The sequence below is a fragment of the Emiliania huxleyi genome (genome assembly GCF_000372725.1).
Source record: "Emiliania huxleyi CCMP1516 unplaced genomic scaffold EMIHUscaffold_28, whole genome shotgun sequence".
Taxonomy (NCBI): Eukaryota; Haptophyta; order Isochrysidales; family Noelaerhabdaceae; genus Emiliania; species Emiliania huxleyi.
This window is the reverse complement of record NW_005199926.1, coordinates 498,070-516,719: the sequence shown is the minus strand read 5'-3', so window position 1 is coordinate 516,719 and position 18,650 is coordinate 498,070. Positions and strand designations below refer to the sequence as shown.

The window sequence follows — 18,650 nt, the reverse complement described above, 5'->3', positions numbered from 1 at the left end:
GCGCCCCTAAAGGCGGCAAAACCCCCCTTTTCCTGTTTTTCTTCCCCCTGGGGGGGGCCACTTTTTTTGCCCAAAACGGGGGGTTTTTGTGGCGCGGCCCCCCTCTCGACAGGGGGAACCCCCTGCCGGGGGGCCCCCCGCCGCCTTTTTTTTTTTTCTTTTTTGCCCCCTTTTTTTTTGGGCCCCCCCCCCCCCCCCCCGGCCGCCCCCCTAGTGCCCACCCCTCCGCTGCAGGAGCACCCAGAGGAGGAGGCGATGCTCCTGCTGCAGCGCTCCTCCGCCCTCGGCGCGCTTGTGCAGGGCGCTCCTCTTCCGCGGTGCGAGCGGCGCCCCCCTCATGCGTCTTGCTGTGGGCAGGCTTGCTCGCGCAGGACCTCTCCGACGGCGAGACCGCCGCCGCCCTCTCCCCGGAGCAGGTGCGGCTGCGTCACGGCCTCCGTCTCGGCCCGCATCTCGGCCACATCTCGGCCACATCTCCACACCTCGAGCAGGTGCAGCGCGCGCGCGAGGCTGCCGCGGCACTGCACTTGCTGCTGACGGCCGCCTCCACCCTCCTCCTGCCGCCGCTGGTCTGCCTCGGCGCGGTCCACCACGCGCGGCTGCGCAGGCTCAGCGACGAGTCCCCGTCGGGCCTCGTGGCGTCATGAGGCCCATGCACACCCAAGTGAGGCTTCCTAAGCCGTCTGGGACGCGTCGCGAGAGTCGGTAGAGTCGTACTCGCCCCCGCCCAATACGCGCCTAGCGAGAGAGAAGCGAAAGCACTGCGGCGAGGGTGTGTGATTGCGCGACTCAATGTGCGCATACCGGCCTTCATGGTCCTTTGCGTGGTGGTGGGAGAGCGGTCTAGCGGTAGCGCGCTGACCCCTCTGCCGCGTCGGGTCACGCTCTTGCCTCTTGACCTGTCTCGCCCTCGTTTTGACTCTTGCCCCTACGTTCGGTGTGTAGTAGTACTGCGCAGCATTGAAGCTCTCTCTCGCCCCCCCCACCCCTCTCCTCTTGGTCGCGCGTGAAAGAATATTTATGACGGGAAAAAGGGAGCTGGATGCGCCGCAGAGGCTAGCGCAGCCAGGAGCCACGGCCAGAAACCGCCCGCAACAGCCCGCGATCGCTTTCTGCGCATCACCTCCCGCGAGTCCGGCGGTGCAGTAGGCTCAGAGAGCGGTTGATACCGACAACCTCCCTCCGCGCGGGCAGCTGTGTGCGAATCGAAGCCACCAAGCAGCCCCTCACGCGCGACCGCGACTCTCGACAGGAAGGCCCGCTTCAGTGCAGAGCGCGGCGCCTCAGATCGCGATCTGCTCACCAAATTGCTTGATGAGGATGATCGCGGTGACAAAGTAGAAGGAGTTGCGCGCCAGCTGTGGCGCCGGGGAGTGAGTGTCAGTAGGCGAGCGGGATGAGGCAAACGAGGGTGCGGCGGAAGGATCAGACAGGGGCATATACAGTGTGCGGACGGCGGACGGGGGCAGGACCTGCGTGGTGAGCTTGCGCTGCTCCGCCGGCGCCTCGGTCCACAGCTTGGCAACCACGTTGCTAAGCATCGCACGACAAGATAAGGTGGTCGCACGACACGATTCACGCGACAGGCAGGCGCACGCCCAGCACGCGGGGCTTCCTCAGTAAAAGAATTCTGTGTAATCAGGTTTTCTTCCTTTCTTTTTTCAACATTGTTGGGAGCAGCAGATTCTCTATCTTCGGATTGTCGGCGTACGCTGTTCCCGCGCTCGGACGGGCAGGGGGCGAAGGCTCGCAGACCGACATTTAGGAGAGATCGGCCGCGACATATCTGGAGCAAGCTTTCGCAACGGTTCTCTAGCAGTAAATGTGCCACATGGTGGTGCTCTTCCTTCTCGCACCTGCTCTTTCAAGCAGCGCTCTCCAGTCGTTTCCCATTCCCCGCCGAGAGCTAAAGGGAGCGACCGCCGGAAATAGAGCTCCCGTTCTCCCCCCCCCGTCAGCGAAGCCTCGGGGTGCAGCTCTGGCTGTCGCCTCCGACGGTGAAACCAGGGCTGAAGCCGGCGTTGTCTTTGATGAGCTCCCGTTCTGGCACGCCTCGATGGTGCTACTGCGCCAGAGGGCGCTCTCCGTGGTGCGCTCTCCGTTTGCGCCGCTCATTACCGGGGCGATTGCCTGGAACGCCCTGCCTGTGTTGGGCTCGGGCGAGGCGGTCAGGCTCAAGAACCTGCTCACCGAGGAGGTTGCTCAGGCGATGCTCTTTGACCTGGAGGGGGTCGTGGCGAGCGTACTCACATTCGCCCTCGGCACCGTCGCAGCGCAAGGCGTCTTTGCCCTGTGGCAGCGACAGGTCGACATTCGCAGGTCTCCGCTATGTGCCATAGCGCAGGACACACCCCTGCGCAAGAGCAGCAGCCTGCTCCCCTGCGGCCCAGGTGCCTGCTCAAGGAATTTTTCATGCTAGAGGTGCTCACGCAGCAGCAAGTGAAGCTGTTTCGGCGCGACAAGCCGCGGATGCGCAGGGCTGCGGCCCTGCTCGAACGGTACAATGAGGAGCTTAGCGCATCGCTTCGCCACTCGTGCGTCTTCGGCGCGGCGCACTCCATCCCGATGGGCGGCTCGAGCACGACTCCGGTCTGGGCGGAGCACTGGCGCAATCAGCAATCCACGGTGCTCGAGATGTCTGATCTGCTGAGCGAGGTGAGTGATGCGCTGTACGGCGGGCCGTTGTACGGCTTCTCGCCGAGCGACTCACTCGGGACGAACAGCCGATGCACCGAGCTCGTCTTTCAGCTAGCGGCGGCAAGGAACGAGCGGAGAGCCGTTGTCGAGGGCTCGCTGCCCAGCACGACCTACCTCATGCTCTCGGTGCTGATGGCGTCCCTTCTCTATTGCTTCGTGCTTCGTGCCGGACCCGCGGCCGCCGCCATCGCCTTCTTCTCCATCGACCGCGTCCGCCTCCTCTTTGCGTTCATGTGCTCCGCCTTCTCGAGCATATTCATGATCATGGCAGACCTTCATGACCCCTTTCGAGGCAACTACAGGATCGACATGACGCCTTCCGTCACGAGCGCGGCGCAGCGCATCCGCGGCGCGAAGCTGCTCGCGTGGAGGCGCGAGCCCTTCGAGGAGACCTTGGAGACGGCAGCACTGCGCCCCGACATGAGAGCAGACGACGACCTGTGAGTCGTCTAGAGAAGGAGATGAAGCGAGGGGGAGTTTGCGCGTGGGCGTTCTCTCCATGACACTACTCGCTCCCAGCGCCTCGGTGGATCCAACCCACGCCGCGTGTGTCGTGTGCCTCGCCGTGTGTGGTGTGCCGCCGCGCGGGGAGGAGGACATCGATTGCGCCTCTCAAGAGTGAGCTGAGAGAGATTTTTGAAAACCAACCGCTCTCTTCTTGTGAGCTGTGAGTTGACAATAGCGTTTAATTAATTTTAATGATTAATTAATTAAGCGCTCTCTCCCCCACCTCGCCGCCTGCCAAACCTCCGGCCGTCTCGCGTCTGCGCCTCTCGGAGCACGGAGGTGCTTTTCCGAGCGCGTATATGAGACTCCGAGCCCGACTTTTCCGACGCTGAGCCTGCGGCGCCCCCCCCCCCCGGGATAGGGTGCGGAACAGTGTGCGCATGCTCGGAGCGCGAGAGGCGCAGCGGCTCGCCTAGGCTGCTATGCAGCGCCATAAGGTGGACGCCCTGCAAGCGAAAAGAATTTCCCCGCACGCACGGCACCACGGTCGACCCTTTTCGCCACCCCCGCAAGGCATCTGGCGGCGATCGGACTGCCATGCTGGCCTCGCTGACCGCCATGTGCGCGCTCAGCCCAGCCGCCAGGCTGGTGGTTCCAATGGCAGGCCGTGCGCCCTCAGTGGTGGCTGTTGCGCCAGCCGCCGCCGGCTTCGAGAAGGGCATGTCCCAGTTCGCTGCCGACTACCCGTGGCTCGCGAAATACGGCTTTGGTCCCACCGTGAAAGCCGAACGTTGGAACGGCCGCCACGCCATGTTTGGCTGGGCGGCGATTCTAGCAACCGGCGTCGCAAAGGCCCACGGCTGGATCCCTGACGGGAGCACGGCTCTCACCTACGCCGATTGGGGCGGGCTTGCGCAACAAGGTTTCAATACGTACATATCGAATGAGAGGGCCATCATCATGATCGCACACGTCCACGCGCTGGCTGTGTCGGCCGCGGCAGCCTTTGGTCCGCAGGTGCTCATGCTCCTCCGCTCACGCTCACAAAGTCACAATCCGGCCGGCTCACGCTCACGCCCCTCGCTCACACAAGGTGCTGGGCGACTCGCTCACGCTCCTCGACGGGGAGGAGGACGAGGCGCCTGAGCTTCGCTTGAGTGTCCACGAGCATTGCCCCACACTCGCCCGCCCTGCGCCGCAGGAACCGTATGGTCTCTTTGTCAATGGAGCCTTCGGGCTCTCTCCAGCGGCAGAGATGGCTAACGGCGCGAGAAGTCAGCGGTCTCCTTCGAGCACTCACACCTAGACCCGCCTTCTGGCACTGGAGAGACCTTTGACTCCGCCGCCCATTCCTCCCCTCTGTCCTGGAGCGACAGCCGATCCCCTCCAGGCCGCCTCGCGATGCTCGGCATCATCGCCGTTGTGATCACTTCGGCTATCTCCGGCAAAGACATCCTCGAAGTGGTCGACATCGGTCCGCTTCCGCCGCTCGCACAAGCCGCAAAGGCTACACGGCCCCAAACAGCCAAAACCACAACCCGAGACGGCGCCCACCCTAGGCACCGGCGGCAACCTCCTCACGCACCCCATGTTCTGAGACTGACGGTCGACCCCGACCTTCGACGCACCCCGACCTTCGAGCGCGGGCAGCGTGGTCGTGCGAGCAGCACCTCGCTGGCCATGTACTGTATGATCATTGTGTGTGTGTGTGTGTGTGTGTGTGTGTGTGTGTGTGTGTGTGTGTGCGTGCGTGTGTGTGTGTGTGCCGCCGGCCGGCGAAGGAGTTGTATGAGTGCTTTGCCGTGAGACGGAAATCTCTCGCAAAGACTGCGTATACAGAAAGTTTTGTATTTTCTTGTATTTTTTGTATTTTCATCTAGACCGTTTAAATAATCTTTGCCGGAGACAGTCCCGTGCCGAGTGTTGTGCGAGAGGGAGCCAGGGTGCAGGGACCGTCGTAAAAATTGTGCAAATTCTTTTTGGTACCTGTGTCGACCTGTTCGGATCTGGCGAGTAGAGACCACGCCTGCTATTCACAGCACAAGCTTTGCCTGGGTGGCGGCTTCAGCATGTGCAGCGAAAAGCAGACCACGCCTCACTTTTTCACAGGGGGGATCCTTTTCCAGACGGAACCCCCCCCCCTGTGAAGGACGTATTTTCTTGTCAATAACAAGGTCTGTGAACAGCGCCATAGGACGTTTTTTCTTCTCAATAACAAGGCTGTGAGAATGTTGTGGCTGGGCGTGCGTTGGGGTTGCCCGAAATTTTCTTTGTTGGGCGCCGAAAAAAGAGAATTTGCCCCGGTGTCTGTGAGACCGATGTAGCTTGTTTCAAGGCTTGTAGGAAAGATTAGGAACTAGCCGCCGGATTAACTGGGGCGTCGGACGTAATTGGGGCTCGGCTCGTTAAATTCTTTTCGCCTCGCCGCCCTCGCGGGAGTCGCTTAGGCGGCTCCCGTAGTTACCCGTGTTAGTGCCAGTGCGCGAGAGTCGCGTTTATGCCGTGCGAGGGAGCTTCGTGGTAAAAGAAAGAAAGAAAGAAAACAGACAACCCAAGGGAGGGATGGCGTGCGCGCTGCAAATTCTTTTTCGCAAATTCTTTTTCGCGCGAGACTCTTTCGGGAATCCTGCCTCGCCCCCCTCCGAGCTCCGTGCCCTTCGCGCGCGCCGGCAGGATTGCTGTTGAGTGGTGCGCCTCTTGCGAGCTCGTATCGAATGGCTGCGGGCCTTGACCTTGATGCACTGCAGAAAGCGGTTGACGGTCTGCGTGAGGAGAAAGCTAGCATCGACCGGGATCGCCAGCTGCTAGCGTCGCAGACGCAAATCGTGGCGGAAAACCTTGAGCGGTTCAAGGGGCGAATCAAGCTCAACGTTGGCGGCATGAAATTTGAGACAACCCTCAGCACGTTGGCGACACCCCGACTCCATGCTCGGTACAATGTTCAGCGGACGCGAAGGCATTGAAGTGCCCGTCGACGAGGAAGGGTATGTGTTCATCGACCGCGACGGCACCCACTTCCGAGTCATCCTGAACTTCTTGCGCTCTGGTAACATCACATTCCCAAAAGATTCCGTAGAGGCGGAGCTCTGTGGGACGAGCTGCAATTTTACATGCTCGAAGCCTACGTGTGTAATGCCCTGTGTTTCCGCGAGTGCGTGTGCCCCGTCGTCCATGCTAGGACGTGTGTAACACTGACTGACTGACTGAAGCCTACGTAACTGAGAAGCGTACTACGACACACACGAGCAACGACAGTTCGCAGCTTGTGGTGACGCATGCCTCTTCTGCCGGTAAATTGACCTCGGCAGAAGCAGATTCACATGCAAAGCGAGTCCAGAGCCTGCTGTCAGCAAACCCTCGCCTCAAAATTCAAGGACTCACCTCTTCTGGATATGCTAATATGGCTTCGGTCGCTACCTTGCTAGCTCCTTAGATGAGAGATGCGCGACACCGCATGAGCGCAATGCTGCAGAGAGCCAGTGCTGACATATGTTGCAGATTAGATAGAGGCGGCTTTTTATGTTTGTAATTGTAAAAAGGAGAGGGCAAGAATTTCGTCAGGGAGGGGGAACTGGAAACGAATCGGAAAGGAATCGGAACCCGGAAACCATGAGCAAGAACGTCGAATATAGGAACGAGATGGATATGGACGTCTGATCGGAACGCAATCGCAGTTCGCGAGGGCCTGCCGAGGGTCGGGAAACTTTTGATATGCTGGTTCGAATGGTTGGGTAGTAGGGCTAGAGGGTCGCTCTACACTTAGCCTCTGCAGCGAGCGAGCGCTCAACTTAGCCCCCGCACGGAGCCGGGCTCAGACTTAGACGCTGTATGGTCGCTTGGTCGGGGGCCATGAACTTAGACGACACAAGGCCAACTCCGGGTAAAACTGGGATCTCCCACTCGCGCTGCCCCAAACCTAAATCGTCTCTACAGTTACATACATACCTGCAAAAGTCCACAAAGAAAGAAAGAAAACAGACAACCCAAGGGAGGGATGGGAGGACGGCACGCCGCCACCACACAGGGATTTTAAGGAGAGGTGTGTGGTGCGCTAGCCGTCGCCCACCCTAGGGAGTCTGCCTCTTCCTATCTCTCTTCGCAGTCTCTCGCCGCTTCTCGCTGCAATCTTCATGCCACCTCGCGGTCGTCCCACTCTCGTCGTTCTCTCCCTTGTCATTTCCTCCTCTGTCGCGTCGTTCTCTTCTGCCTCGTCCTGTGACGCCGCCGCCTGCCGGTCCCTTGTTCTCGCGGCTTCTTTCGCCTTTCGGCGCAACTCCGTCCTCCTCGCGGCGTATCCTGGCCCCTCGAGTCTATCGAGCTCCCCTCGCGCAAGGACCACATTTCTGACTCCCACTCCGATCATTTGCCTCCAAGTCATGTTGTTGCTCAGGTCCACTCTCTCTTCGAACACTCGTGCCTCTACGGATGATGCCGGCGCTGGGGTCCCCTTCGGATGCATCGTGACATCTGACAACTGGATTTCCACTGGTTCGTCCTCCTCGGAGTCATCTTCCCCGTCCTCCTTCCGCTCGGCTCTCCGCTCGGTACGTTCGGCGTGGCTCACCCTCCATGCCGTGAACAGGCGCTTTATCCACCCTATATTCTTCTCTCGTTCCTCTGCCCGTGCCTTGGTCTTGTCGTTGTTTCGCACCCATGTCTGTATGGCCATCGAGGCTGCCTTCCCCACTACCTGTAGTTCACTCGTCACCTCTCCCGCGAGCTCCCTTCTCTTTCTTTCGGGTATGGAGTCCGTGAGTGCGGGCAGCGTGCAGGCAATCACGGGCGCTATTTTGTCGTACTCCTCTTCGGCGAGCGCTCCAAATCTAGACCCTTTCGCCTTTAAGGAGGCTGCCCTCGCTCGTCTCAGGAATGTGGCGGTGTCTTTTGAGTCCGGCGCCTCCCGTTCAACTCTTGCTGTCGCCCTCGCTGTGTGTTTGTCGAGCTTCCGCATGAAGTGACGCGCCTCTTCCTTATTTCCAGCGCAGCTGCCGCTCAGTATGTGCGCCAACGACGCCTGTGGTGGCTCACTGTCTTCTTGTTTCCAGTCGTCCCAGTCTTTCAGTTCCCCGCGTCTCCTCCTTGCCTCGCGCGCCTCTTTTGTGGCCTCATCCCTAGCCGCTTTGCACGCTCTGCATCCCCAGAACGCACTTCTCGTGGCGGGGCCCCTCATTCCCCGTTTCTTTTCCCCCTCTAGAATACGCCTGTGGTGTGCCCCGTGTGGCACCCCGACCTGTTGTCTCACCCTGGCCCCCAAGATCGTTTTGGTCGTCACATTGTGATCCCCAACGTCGTCAAATGTCGCCCGCCTGTCCTTCCCCCCGTTCTCGTCCGGTAATCTCATCTTATTATCCCATCGATGCTTGAGGCTGGCTACTGCCACTTCGCTCCACAACCGTCCCGCCACCCCTGCCGTGTGCGATCCCGGCCTCACTGTCTTTCGATATTGCTCGCACACCCACTCGTGCGCGCTCTTACACATGTGTCCGTACGTCCGTCGGTCCACTATCTCCCTCTTCTCTGCGTTCTCTGCCGCCTCCCTTCGCACCGTGTACATGCATGGCCGCGTCCGCACCGCGTCCCGCACCACTTTCGAGGCGTCCTCTGAGTCGTTATCCCCGAGGTGTGCTGTCGCCACCGCGTCGGCGTATGCGTTGCAGGCTACTCCCACGTGTGCTGGCACCCACATGAAGACCACCGCCTCTAGCTTCGATCTATAGTAAGCGATCGCCTCCAGGAGCCCGCCTCTCTCCCAGTCCCTCAGGCCTTCTGGCATCCCTTTGCGGTGCGCATTCTCAATCTGCTGCAGCGCGGGTTTGCAGTCGCATAGCACTAAGCACCGCCGCGATTGCGCATCGCTCGCGCTCGCCATTTTGCGTAAGTATGCGAGTATCGCGTACATCTCCGCGTCCATCGGCTCCCACATGTTCGGCAGCTTTCCTCCCCACATTCCCGCCCCAAACGCTGTCCGTATCTCCCCTTCTTCACAGGGTCCGATTCCGTTGGGATCCTTTACCTGTGTGTCTCCCGGGACGCTCTTTCCGAATCGTGTCGGTCCTTCGAACACGCCGTACGCCACCCTAGGGTTCGGCACGTGCTTTCCATCCTCCGCCATTTTGTCTTCATGGTCCTTTCCTCCGTCCGTCGCTGCAAAGTGTGTGAACTGGTGTGAGACGTGCAACGCGAGGCATGTCTGCGCTACTTTCACGTTCAGGGCTCGTCCCTTCCCCGACCGCAGCGGCTCGCTGTCTTTTCCCATCTTAATTCGCTTCCCGTTGCCGTCCGTCAGCTCTCCCCCCGTCTCAAATTCGTCGTATCGGAGCAAGAAGCGCGTTAGGGGGTCCTCCTGTAGCTCCCCTACTCTGATCGCGCTCGCCCCGTATCCGTGTCCCACAAACAGCTCGTAGTCTTCTTTCTGCCAGTTTATGTGTCTCTGGGGCGCCCCCTCTGGGAACAACGTCTCATCCGCCCCGAGGCTCCCCTCCTGTCGCTCCCTCTCCTGTCTCTCCATCATCTTTCTCACCGCGTCCTTCGTGATCTTATTTTGCTCGGGTATCTCCTCCTCCCATGTCGCGTTCGTATCAAGGCCCGGGGTCCCCTCCAGCTTTATCACTCGATTGTCCCCGTCCTCTCTCGACCCCAGGTGCGTGCCGCTGTCTTGCCCGGTTTCTTCCCTCCGAGGTAGAGTCCTGGCCTTCCCCTCCACTCGGATGTCCGTCCTGGTTCGCCCTTCTTCGAACGTGTGTTCTGTCATGTTGGGTCCGCTCGTGCACACCCCGTTTGCCTCCCTGCTGTATTCAATGAATCGATCGAGCACGTCGCTCCACGACGGAGCATTACTCTTTCCATCGCACGTCTCTAGTGCTCTGTCCGCTTGCGCTGCCTCCGGCCCCGATCTACCTAGTCTTCTGCGGTGTTCTAGCCACTCTCGGAAGGACGCCGCTTGCCGTCTCACGCCTTGCGCGTGCATTAGCTCCCGCTCCCATGTGTGGGGCATCTTATCGTGCCACACCCAGCTGTCGCTCTGCTCGCCTTCCCATTCGCAGAGGTACTCCCATCCGTGTTTGTCATCCTCCGTGCCTCCCCCGTAGCAGGTCGGTGCCTTCCTTGCCGCCTTCACCTTCCGCACCCTATCGGGCGCCCTCCGTTCCGTCTTCTGTCCGTGTGCGCGCTCTTCTATGGCCGCCCACTTCCAGTATTGTCGCAGCTGCGCCCACTCTGGTCGCTCCAGCTGCTCCGCCAGCCTCTTGTATTCGCTATGTTCCGTCGTGTTGTCTTTGAGGCCATAGACTCGCTTCATTTGCGGCCACGTCAACACTTCCCCGGTGCCCCATTCTGACACGTCCGACCATGTCGCTATCCCGTGCTTGGCTAGGTTACGTGCAAAGTCACACGCGAGGCCTTGGTTATTCCAGCCATGACTCCTTGTCTCAAAGAGGAGCGGGCCCAATACTCTCTTTCGGCTCTCGGTCGTTCTCCACGCCTCGGGTCTGAGCGGCCCCTTCTTGCTCTCTTCCCACCCTGCTGTCGTGACCGTCTCCACCCCACACCTCCATTTTGCCTTTAGATATCAATGCTTCGATCATTAGTTCGTCCGAGAGCTCCTTTTCCCAGTCCCAGCTCGGCTTCCACTCCAGCGGGTTGTCACTTCGGCATCCCAGCCTCCTCAAAGTGTGCGCTAGGCTGCTCTCCACGGCCACCCTCGCTGGTTCCCCTTCCACCGCGCTGAGGGCCCGGTCCACTTGATCGATCAGCGCCGCCGCTGCGTACGTGTACGCGTGTTCCATTCCCATCCCTCCTCTCTCTTTCACATCGTATATTTGTAGTCGCGGGATTCCTACCGAGTACCCTTTTGCGTTTAGGGCGCTCGCCCTCACTTGTTCGATGCTCTGGCAGTCTTCCCATGTGATGACCGTGGACCGGCCGTAGTAGCCGATAATGCCGCTCAGTGCTAGCGCCATGTTGCGACGGATCTGCTCTCCTGTCAAGTGTGGCAGGTTGCCTATGATCCAGATTACTCTCTTGCAGTCCGCTACGCACCGCTCCCTCATTTCCGTCTGGCCCTCGCCGTTTGCCCACCCGGTCCTTAGCTCCGTTCCGAGGTATTTGTAGCTCTCGTCTCCCTTCAGCTGTGGTATCGGCATGCCGTCCGGCATCCTCATTTCGTAGCCCTCGACATCCCGCTCTTCGTTGTTCTCCCAGTACGTCGCTGACCATGCCGATTTCTTCTTCTTTTTGACCTGGAGGCTATTGCCACAGATCTTTGTCACTAACCAAGCACACTCTAGCGCGAGCTGCATCGTGGCTATGTCGTTGCTGAGGAACAGGCCGTCGTCGGCATACACCAGCTGCGGCACGCTCTCCCCCGCCGCTGTAAATTCAAATCCTCTGCATAGCTTGCTGACTGTTCGCTGCATCACGGCCAGCATGAGCTTGCTGCGTGCGGGCGAAAGGAGGCACCCTTGGCCGAGGCCTTGCTCGATGGGGAATCGGTCGCTCAGTCCATAGCCCGTCTCGTACCTACCTTGGAGTGAGGGTAGCTCTTCCCCAAGTCCTTCTCTGAGCGCTCTCATCACAGTTGTCACGTCGGGCGGTACCCCTGCCCATTGTTCCACCTTCCATTGCACTTCGTGTACTACACTCATGAAGTAGGTCCCGAGATCGATGTATCCTCTCACGCACATCTTTCTCTCTATCATGCACTCTTCTGCGTGCAGGCGTGCGGTGAGTGTCTGCGCTGGCGCGTTCTTTCCGGCTGTGAAGCCGCATTGCGAGCCGGGGACCACTCTCGCGCACGCTCTATCGTATTCGGGTAGGAGCATTCGCATGAGACCTTTTAACGACTGTGGCTGGACCCAGAGGTCGCGCCTTCGTTCGAGCTCCTTCGGGTCCTCCCCCGGCTTCATTGCTAGCATCGCAATCCAGTCATTCCATTCCCGCGGAAACGCTTCTGTCTCGACGATCTCTACCAGCAGACGCCAGTAGTCTTTTTGGATGTCCTCCGTTGCTATGCGCAGTAAGTATCCGTCGAGTAGGTCCGAGCCGACCGCCTTGCCCTTTTTGAATCGTCTTATGGCCTTCTCGCACGCCGCCCACGTGAGTACCTCCTCCTTCAATCGTTCCGTCCCCTCGCTCGATGTGGGTTGTCCCCCCGTCTCGGGTTGGGTCAGTTCTAGCAGCTCCTCTACCGCCTTCATATCGACCTCTCGCCTCTTATTGATCTCCATCCCCCTTTCCGCTGCCGCCTTTCGGATTGCCCCCCCTCGGACAACCTTTCGCTTCTTCACCTTCTGCTTGGTTCTCGGGCATGTCACCTCTTCTTCTCCCTCGACGTACATTGCTCTGAGCTCCCCCCCCCTCGCCTTCCTTCCTGACTCGGTGTGTACGATGTCGAATACCGCGATGTGTACGTTGCCGTGCAGTTCAACGACCACTTCTTCCATCTTCTCCGTCAATTTCTGTCCCCTCTCCGCCTCACAGTCAAGGAACTCGGAGGTCGCCTTCCCGATCTGCGTCTCACACTCCTCTAGTAGCGCTTTCCGTCTGTCGCTGTTGGAGAGGTCCGGCGTGTCAATCGTCTGTAGATGGCTGCTGAGGCATTCCTGTGTCCAGAATCCCTTCCCCCCCCACTTCCTTGTGTAGGCCGTTTTCAACGTTCCGCTCCATTTCCGAACCGCGTGCGTGATCCGTCTCCACTTTGCTATCTTCCATCGCAGTCTCTCCCTCTGTGACATGGGGGGGCGTCCCCGTCGTTGAGTGTCTTGCTGCCCGCTTCCCTCTTGGTCGCCCCTATCCTCGTCCGTCCCGTCGGGCTGCCCGCCCTTATCCCCTTCCTTTTCTAGTCGCAACTTGTCCTGCGCCTCTTTTATCACGGTATTGGCGTGGTCTGTGAGCGCCTTTGTCATTGCTTTCAGCCTCTCTGCCGGGGTCGCGTCTTGTTGCGTTTGTATCGCTGTGTCGTAGGCTTCCTGCACGGTCTTCGTGAACGCCTCTTCGGCGTCTCGGTCCAACTTCCGGCTGACTCCTTTCGGTCGGTATTCCCGCTCTCCTTCTGGGTCGTCCGCCCCATAGTATTCGACCGCCACGATCTCATGGTCTTTCCCGCATACGCCTGGCATGGTGTGTACGCGCCCCATCACATTCGCTAGCGCCGGGGTGACTATCCAGTTGTCAATTTGCGTGCCCGTCCGGTACGTTGCGTCGTTCGCCATCGCTCTCAAGTCTCGCCCCACTTCGGTCAGCATCCTGTTGAACATCCTGTCCGAGAGAGTCCGTTCCTTTTTGCCTCTGCCTCGTAGGAAGGCTTCCGTCTCGGCGTTGAAGTCCCCACCGATCATATATTCTCCATGGACTTTGTCTAGCTCGTCACTTAAACTCTCCCACGCGTCTTGCGCGGGGTCCTTGGTCTCTGTGTCGCCCGTCCCTCCGCTCGCCGCAACCGTTATCTTAGCCTGCCCCCTCACTGGCATGTAGACTCCTATCTGTGTCCATTCCAGCCCGCTTGCCACGTCCTCCATCTCCACCCTCACGACGCGACCTCTCACCACCTCCTCCCTGGCCACTTCTCCCTTCCCGTCTCTCTTTGCTTGCAGGTGGTCCGGGTCCCACACAATCAGCACCCCCGCTTTGAGCGCGCGCGCGGCCGGGTCTTTGTAAGCTGGGGTCCCGCACGCCTCTATCCCCTGCGTCTCTAGATATTCTATCACTTCGCGCATTTCTTCCTCGCCTAGGTGCGTGTCCGCCAGCGTGGCGAGCCACACCCCTCCTTCTTTTATGTACCTGATGATTTCCGCCAGCTTCTTTGTTGCCTCCCGTCCCGTGTTGCGGATCGGTGCGCTCCCCCTCTCCCTTAGTTCCCGGATCTCCTCCATCGCCCCCTCTATGCTCTCGAGGCCCCCGCCGCATACGTTGAGGGTGGCGAAGTGGGCTTGTTCGTGCCCCTTCTTCCCGGTTGCCCTTTTCTGTTTGCCCTTGCTCATTCCGTTTCCGTGCAGTGCTTTCATGAGCGCGTTCCACTCGGTGATGGGAATGTGCCACGTGTAGGCCGCGGGTATCCCCAGGTGCGCTAAGTCCTCATCGATGAGGGGCCTCATTCCCAGGCGTTGCGCCCGCGTGTCGGCCCTCTCGAGCGGGCTCAAGATGGGTTCGGCTGCGGGTACCCCGTAGAAGGCTAGGTCGGGGTCTAGCTTCCCTCGCTCCTTCCGCCGCGCATTCCGTCGGTGTCGCTTCCACGCCCACACCCTTCTCTTTCTTGCGCGGATCGGGAGGGCGGCGACCTCTGCCCCCGTCCACGCTTCGCATCCCCTTGGCGCTGGGCGCCGGGTACGGCGTTTTCTTTTTCGAGCGCGCCGTCTGGCTTTTTCGCTTCTTTTCTCTCTGCGGGGGGGGTCCTCCGGTTTTGCTCTGCTGCAGCTGTTAGGCGCCTCTGCGGCTGGTGGTGCTGCTCCTGTCACTATTTCACTGTGTCGTGGGGCCGGCGTGCGCGGTGGCCTTCCTCGGCCCTTCCTCACGTGACGCACGGCGAGGGCGGCACTCGCCACGGCTGCGAGCGCCCACCCTATCCACCACCTCACTCCGCACAGATCCGCAGTAATGACAGCAAACAATTAAATAAAATCCACCGTATATGAGGCGGTGAATCTCCGTCGCTGCGGACCTCGACATCCGTCGTGTCGCGTGCGTTCGCCTCCCCGTTACGCGTCGGCTGGTCCCTGGTTCGGGACCCTGGGGGGGAGGGGGGGGCCTCCTCGGCCTCCTCGGCCTCCTCGGCAGCTTCGACAGCCTCGACAGCCTCGACAGCCTCGACTGCTTGACGCACGCGACTCGCGCGGCACCCGTCGTTTTGCTCGCCGGGCGGCCCCCACGCCGCCCCGTCTCGCGCTTCCTCGCGTGCTCGGGCCTCGGCGGGCAGCGCCTCGGCTGGTGCTCTCCTTCTCGCTGAATGTGCTGCAGTTTTGCGCACATGGTCTGGCTGCACGGTTCGTTGCTCCCGGGGACCAGAGACCGGTGGTGACCCACCGGTTCGGTACGACCCGCAGCCTACTCCTACTACCGCGCGCGCGCGCGCGCGCGCGCGCACGCGCGGGCCGCCGCGGGCACGGGCGGGGCGAGCGAGCGCACCATTGTCTCGGTTGGTCGTACGGCGCCTGGAGGACCTTTGTCGCGTCGGCAAATAGAATTGAAATTCTTTTTGCCTTTCCTTGCTTCTTCGAGCAACGATATGGCCCAGCAAATCGCGGTCGTACTTTTACTCGGCCTGCCCTCTTTGCCTAGCCTCAGCCTACACCGTTCGTTCTCAGCATGTGCACCGCGCTGCGCCGTGCGGCTGTTCCCAAAAGGCGATGGGAAGAAGCGGCGGCCAAAGGCTCTCCCGCCGGCAGCGCCTGGCCCGCCGCCGTCCCCGCCTGCCACACCAGGCCGGGTGAGCGGAGACTCTCTATTGTCCGCTCGGAAGCAGATTGCGCTTGTGCGCGCCTACCGCGCTCGGCAGAGGACCGGCGTCCGGCCTCCAAAGGAGCGCACCAGCTTCCGGAGAAAGTCAAACGGCGCGGACGCCGCTGCAGAGGCTGCCTCAAGTGAGCTTGGCGAGCTGCCGCGGGGCAAGTACAACACCACGGCCGTCCCATTACTGCTCGTTGACGGCTACAACGTCATCGGCTATTGGGCCCGGCTGAAGAAGCGTCGTGACCGCGACGATATGGAGGGCGCTCGCAGGCGCTGCTAGACACGGGGGATAGCCCAGTCTGCGCCGCACAACGGCGGGTGGAGCGCTCCGCCTAACCTCACCTTGCCTTCGCTCGACAGGCTGCTGCTGGACGACTTGGTCGAGTACAACTCGCCCAAGCGGTACGACATTGTCGTCGTGTTCGACTCGGCGGGCACCGGCTCGCGCAGTGATCACGTCGAGTCATATCTCGGCCTCGGCGTCGTCTTCACGCCATCTGCGGATCTCTACATTGAGCAGGAGCTGCGCAGGATCGCGGCCGAGGGGCAGCGGCCTGTATGGGCCGCCACGGCGGACCGCGCGATCCAGGTCGCCGCGACCAACTACGGAGCCAATGTCATGTCGACGAAGCGGCTCGTCGAGGAGCTCAAGGGCAGCCGCGCCGCCTCGGCCACCCTGGTGGGCGAGTGGAACCGGCAGGAGAGCTCGCGGCGCCCCGTCTTCCTGGAGGACCAGGTGGGGGCGGTGCAGAGAGGAGTGCTCTCCGGCAGCTTGCAGGGCAAGCTGACGCAGCGCGAGCGCAAGGCGCTGGAGCGAGGGGTGGAGTAGCGGGCGGCGGAGCTCATCGCGCAGCGATCGGGAGAGAGGTCGCGGACGAGAGGGTCATACCTGCCCCCACCTTCGGGCCACCGGGACGCGGGGCGGGCGTCGAGACAGCGCTTCCGGCGTCGGCAAGAGCGTCGGCAAGAGCTGGGCCCCGCGGCTGGAGCGCAGCAGGCGGCAAGGGGCCGGAGCCGCAGCTTGCTGTGGCGGTCCAGCAGCTTGCTTGCTGAGCCGGTGCTGTGGTGTGCCCCCTCTCCGCGATCAGGAGAGCACGGGCTTGATCCACCGCTCCTTGGTGTTCAAATGGATCGACCCTCGCTTGGCGACACACGCCGCCCCTCGCGTTCCTGACAACGCCTTGCTACGCCGCAGCACCCTTCTCCCGCGCCGCCGGTAGGGCTACCCGCCGTTGTACAACAGTTGGGAGCCGGCGGCGCACGTGCCCGCAGCGCATACTCCGAGCGCGTGCTCTCCCCCAGCCGCGGCTCGCCGTTTCGGACGGCGTCACCGGAGCGGCGGCCTCGCTGCAAGAACGAGGAGGCGCGGCCGTGCCCACGTTGCTAGTGCCGTCCACCTTCATTTTGGGGCCGCGCGAGCCGCCAGAGGCGCCGCCGGCAGCTCTTCCCACCTGCTGGGCTGGCATCCTCCTCCATCGCACACGAGCCGCTCGTGTGCGATGTTACGTGATGTTCCCTCACAGCCACTGGCGCAAAATGTCGTATTTATACGGCGAATTCGAGGCAGAATTAAACGGCTCTCATTTCGGTGTTTACGTTCGTGCGTATAATATCCTCTTTTTGTACCACACATTCACACGGCTCTGCTTGCACTGTGCACACTGCTGGGAGTGCGCTGCCACGCCTGCACCTCTGCCCGCTCCTGGCCATTCTCTCCCTTCATGCCACAAACGAGAAAAAAAGCGTGGATCTCCTCCCGAGTCGCACACGTAACTGCATTTCCACACGCCAGCGGCCACTGTGCGCGACCCCGCCCCACGCCCCACGCTCAGGACCCTTTTTCGCAGCGGGGGGAAGAGGGCTCAACCTTGTGACGCGCTGACGCCGCTGAAGCGCGTCCGAGCCTTCGGCTGTCGACCTGGCAGGCCAATGCCCCTGCCGATCAAAGAAGCCCGCCCACACACCCCTGAACAAAGCGCTCGCGGTCGCGCCGCGCCGCTGCGCTCCACTCACAAGTCAGAAAAGATATCGAACTCCGCGTTTGACCGCCGATGCGCCAACTTCGAAGCGTACATGGCTCGCCCCAGATGGCCGTTGTTGGTCGGTGGCCGCGGCCTCGCTGGGATGACGCCCTTGTGGCGTTTGGCTTTGGGGCTGATGTGGTTGGTCGAGAGCAGCGCATTGACCTCTGCCAACCTCGCCAGCGCGCGCGCCTCGGCATCTCGCGCCCGTGACTCACGAATCTCGGCAGCCAGGGTCGCCGAACGTGCTCGCGTCTCGGCCAGGCGTGCCACCTCGTCTGCCTGGGCCTTGGCTGCCACGACCGCCGCAGCTGCCGCCTCATCTTCCGCGATCTTGTCAACCCGCCGTTTCGACCCGCGCTCCGCAGCGTCGAGAACATGAGTCAGGCGTGTGACGCAGTCGCGGCAGTCGCCACGAAGGGCGTGCAGCGCGTGGTCGCTCGCGGCGAAGTCAAAGCCGCTGACGTCCATCTCCTTTGCGTGCTCGCTCGCAGCGAGCACGTCGTCGCTGGGAGCAGCCAGAAGCAAGAGCGGCACGTCGAGAAGCTCCCGGCAAGCCTTCTGCCGCTCTGCACGCAGGCAGGCATTGGCTCGCACGACCTGGAGGCGACTCGCACGCTGCCGCATCTCAGCCGCGACCGCATCGCGGAGGCAACGAGCGAGCCGCACGCGGCCTTCACGCCGTCGAACAGCTGTCCGCGCCATGATTGCCGCCGAGATCATGGCGCAGTCTTCACTCAGCGACGCGGCGGGTGCTGTGGGCACAGCCGCCGTAGTGGTAGCTGGCGAGCGCGGTCGCGCTGCGTCGCCCCCTCCACCGTTCGAGAGCGGCCGGCGCCGGAGCCACGAGAGACCGAGCATTTTTCGACTTCCTCGACGGCAGAGTGGCGACGGCGTCTCGACCTCATCTTTCTTTTGTGTGTTTGGTGGTCCGCGTAGTCGTCTCGCGTAGAACGGGTGCGAGATGCATGTAGGGAGTATTCGCAAAGAGGAGCCCCGCGCACGCACGACTCCGCAGGAGAAACCCCTCCCCACCCGCCTACT

The 18,650-nt window shown here is 61.4% G+C and overlaps 4 protein-coding genes across 4 annotated transcripts in view; 3 read left to right on the top strand and 1 right to left on the bottom strand.

Annotated features, from left to right (window-relative positions):
* EMIHUDRAFT_435510 (hypothetical protein) overlaps positions 1-1,028 on the top strand; it is a gene marked incomplete at its 5' end in the record, with an annotated part of 2,169 nt that extends 1,141 nt beyond the window's left edge. The window contains 4 exons of the mRNA XM_005776374.1: positions 236-317; positions 358-416; positions 492-950; positions 1,000-1,028. Of these exons, the coding sequence (XP_005776431.1) occupies positions 236-317; positions 358-416; positions 492-647 (297 nt within the window). The remainder of the gene's footprint in view (positions 1-235; positions 318-357; positions 417-491; positions 951-999) is intronic.
* Positions 1,029-3,801: 2,773 nt separating this feature from the next.
* EMIHUDRAFT_310333 (hypothetical protein) lies at positions 3,802-4,741 on the top strand (the record flags this gene model as incomplete). The annotated part of the gene is made up of 5 exons (XM_005776373.1): positions 3,802-4,161; positions 4,238-4,303; positions 4,346-4,418; positions 4,535-4,618; positions 4,704-4,741. 5 exons carry the CDS (start codon positions 3,802-3,804, stop codon positions 4,739-4,741), a joined length of 621 nt encoding a protein of 206 aa, XP_005776430.1.
* Positions 4,742-14,280: 9,539 nt separating this feature from the next.
* On the top strand, positions 14,281-16,414 carry EMIHUDRAFT_207029 (hypothetical protein; the record flags this gene model as incomplete). The annotated part of the gene is made up of 7 exons (XM_005776372.1): positions 14,281-14,296; positions 14,409-14,491; positions 14,561-14,651; positions 14,877-15,063; positions 15,294-15,379; positions 15,558-15,824; positions 15,879-16,414. The coding sequence occupies 7 exons, from the start codon at positions 14,281-14,283 to the stop codon at positions 16,412-16,414; spliced, it is 1,266 nt and encodes a 421-aa protein (XP_005776429.1).
* A 1,180-nt stretch (positions 16,415-17,594) lies between these two features.
* Positions 17,595-18,467, bottom strand: EMIHUDRAFT_207028 (hypothetical protein; the record flags this gene model as incomplete). Its single annotated transcript, XM_005776371.1, has 1 exon — positions 17,595-18,467. One exon carries the CDS (start codon positions 18,465-18,467, stop codon positions 17,595-17,597), a length of 873 nt encoding a protein of 290 aa, XP_005776428.1.
* Between the last annotated feature and the right edge of the window lie 183 nt (positions 18,468-18,650).